Source organism: Dendrobates tinctorius, unplaced genomic scaffold (genome assembly GCF_039654945.1).
Source record: "Dendrobates tinctorius isolate UK_male_01 unplaced genomic scaffold, ASM3965494v1 ptg000097l, whole genome shotgun sequence".
NCBI classification, from domain to species: domain Eukaryota; kingdom Metazoa; phylum Chordata; class Amphibia; order Anura; family Dendrobatidae; genus Dendrobates; species Dendrobates tinctorius.
In genome coordinates, this window is record NW_027361765.1 from 592975 (window position 1) to 600544 (window position 7570).

Here is a 7570-nt window from a genome sequence, read left to right on the forward strand (position 1 = left end):
GTGTGAGCAGGTTGCGGGATGCAGTGACAGACAAGAGACACATCAAGGGTTAACATATTTACTTTAACAGGGATTCACTCCACGCAGGGAGTTAGGTGGTTATGCAGGCATTTTACTGTAATGGGGGTAACACAGGGAAATAAGGAGGGTGAAAAACATGGGTGATAAGGCGGAAACAAGTTCTTAAGGTATAACTTATCCAGGCAGATGACTTCCAGATGGTGGATACAGCGATGCAGAGCGGTGACGCCGACAGCTGTCAGCGAAGGTTTGATTTGGCGAAGTCCTGATGTAAGTGAGGATCCGGTGAAGTCTTGAGGCAACAGTTAGTCTCTGATACCCTATGCAGGTTCCTTAGTCCAGGGGTTGTGGTCGCAGGCAATGTATGGGATGCAACACAGTCTAAGCCCAATGTGGCTCAGCCGATATGGACAGGGTAGTCAGGGCACAGTTCATAGTCACATACCTGGTATCTCTTAAGCGGTACAAGGGCACCACAAGCAGGCCCGGAGTGTTTGGTACCCTGATTTGTGAGAGCCAATGGGCACACTACATCTCTGTCCACAGTCTCTGCGAGTCGCAGCGGGGATTCTCAGACGCGGGCCTGTGCTGCTACGGTGCTCAAGGGACAGAGCACTCACTTCTCCCTGCCATGCGCTGTTATGATGAGTCACCGAAGGAGGAAAAAAAAAAATACCAGCTAAGTCCAGAAAAAACAGAGAGGATGGCAGCTATCGGATTGCAGACCCCTGAACCTATCCACAACAACTAGCAGTAGCCGTGGGGGGTTCCTACGGTGCCCTAGACCCCTCGATCACAGCCGGAGAGCTATATAGCCTAAAGACAGAAAGGGGAAAAACTAAACTGCCCCAGAGCAGACCCCAAAGCAATAGGCAGCCCCCAACATATAATGACTGTGAAGCAAGATGAAAACACTAACACAGATAGAAAGATAGGTAGAGCAAATGATGGGGCCCAAGCTAACTACATAGGACAGGATAGGAAAGCTGCTGTCTGCCATCCGCAAAAACCCTATCAAAATGAGCCAACCAACTGATAGGAAAAACAGGCCCTGAAGTCGCTAGGCTTCAAAAGACTATATCAGCACTCAGGTATATTCTGAAGACAGAGCAAAAGATCAACAGATCAGAGACAAAAATGGAATTCAGCTCACCCCCGGCCGGGGATGGCAGAACTCCCAAAAAACAAGGCAAAACAAAAACAAAACTGAAGAGTACAAAGCAGAGCAGAAAAACTTAGCTTTGAGACGCAGGAATCAGACTGGTCCCCAAGAATCCAGCCGGAAAATCACCAGCCAGGAAGAAGGGCGTCGGCAGCCTTATATCCAGTCCTCAATTCCAGCCACCCAGTTATCATCTAGCTGCCCAGGTGTTTGGTAATCAGTCTCACTACCTTCCTTCACCAGAGGAGGGAGTTCATCAGACCTCAATGGTGAAGGGAAAAATGAACTCACAACAATGCGCGCTGTCTGTTCCCACCAAGTCTGATAGTTTTCACATGCGCTTAGCTATCCCTGAGTTAGCCATGTCTCCCGCTGCTATGTGCAAAGGTTGGTCTGGTTCCTTAAGCTTTCCCCCAGGCAACAGAGGAGACAGCCCCGACAGTTCTGGACCTGGCACGAGAAAGGTACCCCCAGCCCGGTCCTTCTGCTTACACGAGCATGCTCGCTCATCACTTGTGACCACCTTTCCATTAATTCTTAAAGGCTTAGCAATAATGTATGTACAAAATGCATGCTCATAATAAAGTACTAGATGAAACAATTTTTAGCTGTAGTGATTATTTAATTCATTTGTGTGATATTATTGAACAGCGGAGTATTACCTAGTGGCCTCTTAGGAAGTCCAATTTATTTGTTCACCTCCCTAGTCAGTAAGAATGGGACAGGGAATATGTGCTTCACATAGAAAGAGGTTGATAATCTTTATAAATGGGACAGCAAGGTTTGTAGTTTAATAAATGGAGCATGTACTGTAGGGAAAGGTTTGTTGTTTTACTGCTGTAGTTTTCACGTATTACTTTTATCTGTGTATATTTCAAAATGTGAAAATAATATTCTTGAGATCATGTAATGCCAATTTGTGATTTTTCCTGATCAATCCCATTGTTATTTAAATAGTCTTTTATGTCACCTGAATTAATGAGAATTATAAAGAATGGGGAGCATGAGTAGGTAGAAAACGTTTTGAGGAGAGATGCACTAAGGAAGGTTTGTTGGAAGCAAAATAGTGCCGTTGAATGAAATGATCGATCTTCTTCTGAAAACAGGATGTCTGAAGAAGTTTGGTTATGCCAAAAGTAACATAGCAACATAGTTTTGAAGGCTGAAGGAAGACCTTATGTCCATCTAGTTCAGGCTATTTTTAGTGCAGTTGTTCTGCATTGTTGATCTTGGGGAAGGCAAAAAAAAACCTACAGAGTAGAAGCCAATTTTCTCCATAGGGAAAAAAATTCCTTCTCCTAAGCTGGGTCAACCATCTACCTTTAATATTCTGTTATTCGTAACCTTCTATACTGTTACTCACAAGAAAAGCATCCATTCCTTTCTTAAATTCATTCAGTGAGTTGGCCATCACCACTTCCTCAGGAAGAGAATTCCAGAGCCTCACTGCTCTTACCATGAAGAACCCTCTTCTATGCTGGTGCAGAAATTGTCTTTCCTCCAAACAAAGAGAATGCCCCCTTGTTCTTGTCACAGTCCTTGGTACAAACAGTTCTTTGGAGAGATCTCTGTATTGCCCTCTGATATACTTGTACATATATATTAGGTGTCCCCTAAGTCTTCTCTTTTCTAGAGTAAATAGACCTAATTTTGATAATCTTTCTGGGTATTGTAGTGAACCAACTCCATTTATCATTTTAGTAGCCCGCCTTTGAACCCTTTGAAGTTCAGTAATGTCTTTCTTGAGCACCGGCGTCCAAAATTGCACACAATACCCCAAGTGTGGTCTGATGAGTGATTTGTACAGAGGGAGAATAATGTTTTCATCTCGTGTCCCCAGACCTCTTCTAATGCATCCCATGACCCTATTTGCTTTGGTGGCAGCTGCCTGACACTGGGCACTCCAATTTAGCTTCTTATTGACTAAGATGCCTAAGTCTTTTTCCATGTCTGATTTCCCCAGCAGTTTCCCATTTAGTAAGTAATTGTAGCATCTGTTTCTCCTTCCCATGTGCATAACCTTACACTTATCTGTGTTAAACCTCATTTGCCATTTTTCAGCCCAATTCTCCAATTTACTCAAATCTGTCTGTAGTTGCAAACTGTCCTCCTTTGTGTTAACTACCTTACATAGTTTTGGATCATCTGCAAATACTGCTATTTTACTGTGTAAGCCATCCACTAGATCATTAATAAATATATTAAATAGTAGGGGGCCCAATACAGAACCCTGTGGTACCCCACTAGTAACCCTGGCCCAATCTGAGTATGCACCATTAATAACCACTCTTTGTTTTCTATCACTAAGCCAGCTACCTACCCATCTACACACATTTTCCCCTAGCCCAAGCTTTCTCATCTTACTTACCAATCTTTTATGTGGGACAGTGTCAAATGCTTTAGAGAAGTCGAGATTAATGACATCCAGTGATGACATCCAGTCATTTCAGTATCCAAAAATTTTAAGTGGAAAGAAAATGAACCAACCAAATTAGAATCTATAGTCAGGGCAATACTGCATCCTTTATTTGTAGTTGTAGTTTGTAGCTTTCTGTACGTGGAGCCCCTGCTGCCCTGTACTATTGAACCTCAAGGGCTTAATGTACTAATATACAGCTCTTTATTATGGGGTACTTCTGAGAGAACATGAAGTCTTACTTCGGAATCTAGAGGTACAAGAGGGCCCAATACAGGTGTAGGGGAGCTGTATTGTACGTCTTTACATCTCAGGGGTTTGACGTGTATATGAGCCCTTGTCTGTGCTAGGAAACTTACAGAAGTGTATATGCCATATCAGAGATGCAAGTAGTTTGCACATTGTAAAAGATTGCTTGACTTGATCCCACTTGTCATCACAAAAGAAGAGAAATTACTAAAATTGTCACTATGAAATCATGTAAATTACTGCCATTATTAAGGCCATGTACACATTCAGAGACAGCAACGAGAAAGTGAAAAAACGCAACAGCATTTTTCACCACGTTTTTGAAGCATTTTTAATGAATAAAACTAATTACTAAACACATAATGTTGACAAAGGATACCCCAAAAAATGCTGCCAAAAACACAGCAAAAATGCAGAAAAATGGGAATTTTAAACTGTGTATTTTTTATTAGCACTAGAGCAGCTTTTGGCTTCAGAAAAAAATGCAGCAAAAACACTCAGTAAACATAGCTTAAAGCTTTAGCCTGGCACAGTACTAAATAAAAAGGTCCATATCTCTGAAACTGAAACTCTATGGTAGATTTATAAATAAAAAATGGTTAACTTGGGAGCAGCAGGAATACAGCAAGAGCAAAAGCTGGACCCTTTAGGCAATATCTATAGGTAAAGGTATCCTAGATCTACTGTAGTGCAGTAAATTAAGGAATTGTGACGTGTGTAGTAATGTTCCATGTGCCTTTTTTTTTTTACTATTAGCTTCATGTCTATGAGAACTGAAAAATAAGTGGAAGATGAACAATAGGTGAGTGTGTAAGGCGGCCAGGGTGGTAGTCGTGGTAGTTCTGTTCCCACACCCTGGTGCCCCACAGATGCAATATAATGTCTCTCCTGCTGTGTGTACAATGTGCGCAGCAGAACACTTAGGGTATGTGCACACATTGCGGATTCCTGTGCGGAATTTTCCATGCGGAATCTGCAATTTTTGGCAGAATCTGCAGGTCAAAATCTGCGCGTTTTTCCTGAGGATTTCCTGCTGATTTATTGCGGATTAATTGTGAATTTTGTGCGGATTTGGCATGCGTTTTTACACCTGTAGATTCTCATAATGGAATGGGTGTAAAAACACTGTGGAATCTGCACAAAGAATTGACATGCTGCGGAAAATGAACCGCTGCACTTCCGCGCGGATTTTTCCGCAGCATGTGCACAGCGGTTTTTATTTCCCACAGAATAACATTGTAATGTAAATCACTATGAATTCTGATGCGGATCCACAGCAAATCCGCATCATGTGCACATACCCTTTCGGTCACTACCAGGTTCCCTTCCAGTTCTGTCCCTCCGCTCCATGTTTCCAAGTTCCAAAAAACACCTCAGAGTCACAGTTCTTTTCCAATAGTTGAACTTTACTAATCAAAAGGGCTTTCATCACATTGGCAGCACAGGTTAAACCCAGAGACGTCTTCCTATATTTCCCTGCTGTCCAGGCAGGCCCAATCCTCTCTATCAGCTTCCTTTTCCTGGTGATCCCTCCCGTATCTCTGGACAGTTTGTGTCCCATCTGTGCCTTTCACCTCCCCAGCTCCCTGTTAGCCCCTTATCCCATTCCAATTGGGAAAGGTGCCGGGAACGCCATCACAGCTGCTCTCTCCCTAGTCATAGACCCCGGATCCTTCTTGGGGATGGTCCTGCTGAGCTAGTGCCCGACTGCACTGTTTTCCACCTGGGGCTCCTTACTGCCATAGCAGCTTTATCCCCATGGCCTGTAGCTGTCTGCTCTACTACTCCTCACACAAACTGCCTTGGTCAAGGCTGCCTGGGCTCTGCTGCCTAATCAGGAAGTCCCTCTCCCATATCCCTATGACTCTGCCCTGCTCTGCTCTAACTCCTCCCCACTGCTCAATTCCCATGCTGCCTGTTCCTTACTAACACTTCTATCTATTCTATGCTATCCTATCTCTATGATGCCCCCCTTCTACTCTAATCCCCAATGGTCCTTTACTATCCCTAGCTTATGCACAATGCATAACAAATGCACCACATTACAGTATATGACAAACATATAGCAATGCATCCACATTAATGCACATGAATTAACGCCCAGGTGAAACACGGGATATATGTGCACAGCATTCAGGAGAGAGAAGCCACGTGAGGATCCCCACCACCTCCTTACAAGTGTGCAAAACAACTATACATGGCTAAATATCATTTTTATACTCCTGTGCTTTGCCATAGCTGAATATATGTGTTATTTGTATAGTATTGGCTATGTTGTCATAAATGTGTGATGGTCCAGTGCATACATATTCATACAGATTGAATGTCCGTTATATATAATGGCTATAATAAATAGGTTGTCAGTTCTGTAGTGTTTTTGACGTCATATAAAATAATAACATTGCTTATTTTTGTCTTTCTGATGCATGCTCCTAATAATAACACTTTCTAGTGCTATGAATGAAACCCTTACTGTTTTTGTTATTTTGGGATTTTCACATTTGGAATCATTGCGATATCCTATCTTTGCAATTTTGCTTTTTCTTTATTTACTAATAATTACTGGAAATGTAACCATAGCTCTTATTGTCTGGGTTGAGCCACGTCTGCATACTCCCATGTATGTGTTTGCGGCAACGTTGTCCTTTTTAGATTTATGTTATACTGCAGTCACAATTCCTCAAATCCTGGTCATATTTTGGGTGGGACGCGTCTATATTACCTTCAGTGGATGCCTATTACAAATGTATTTTTTTCATTCTCTGGGGATAACTGAAAATTATCTTTTGACTGTTATGGCTTATGACCGCTACATCGCCATTTGTAACCCTCTCAGATACTCTACTATCATGACTTCTAGATGCTGCAAGCTTCTTGTAGTCATTTGTTGTTTATGTGGTTTTATGAGTCCAATAACAAAACTAATTTTGGTCAATTTTTTACCATTTTGTGGATCGAATAAAATACACCATCTTTTCTGTGACCTGTCTCCTCTTCTACACCTTGCTTGCGCAGACACTTTTCTTAATGTTATTACAGATTTTATCATCAATTCTTGCATCATTATTTTGACTTCTGCGTTCATTGCTTTGACCTACACTAAAATCCTGATTACAATAATTATGATGAACAGTGCGGAAGGACGCAGAAAGGCTTTCTCAACATGTGCAGCTCACATCACGGTTGTGTTGATATTTTTTGGAAGTGTAGCCTTCATGTATGTAAGACCACAGAAAGTATATGCACCTGAATATGACCAGCTGGTAACCATTAACTATACCATTTTGACTCCATTGTTAAATCCCACTGTTTATAGTTTAAGGAATAAAGAGATAAAGAAGACAATTAAGAAATATCTTCATCTCAGAAGTACTAGTAGTAAATTGTAAATTATTTGATCTTCGACTCTTGTTGGCCATAAGCAAAGAACATCTTGAAGAACAGTCGGGGTTAAGAAAATTGAGCTCCGCTGAGGATGAGGCCAAAGGGCTACAAAGAGTTGAACTAGTTCAAAGGGTCATTATGTTTTGAAATTGTTAAAGAGAATATTTGATACTAAGTCCCAGAATATTGTTTGTTGTCTATATAGGTTGAGACAGTGAGGACCTGGTCAGTACTTCTAAACTTGAATGCCTGCAAGAATAAGTAAAAAATGTAATATTAAAAAAAATTGGTTTACTAAATGTGAGTCTTAAGGTGAACCTGTCATCTGATTAATTTGC

The 7570-nt window shown here is 41.6% G+C and overlaps 1 protein-coding gene across 1 annotated transcript; it reads left to right on the forward strand.

Moving 5' to 3' along the window:
- Positions 1–6304: 6304 nt before the first annotated feature.
- LOC141098984 (olfactory receptor 6N1-like) lies at positions 6305–7237 on the forward strand. The gene has a single exon (XM_073587038.1). The coding sequence runs from the start codon at positions 6305–6307 to the stop codon at positions 7235–7237; it is 933 nt and encodes a 310-aa protein (XP_073443139.1).
- Positions 7238–7570: the final 333 nt, after the last annotated feature.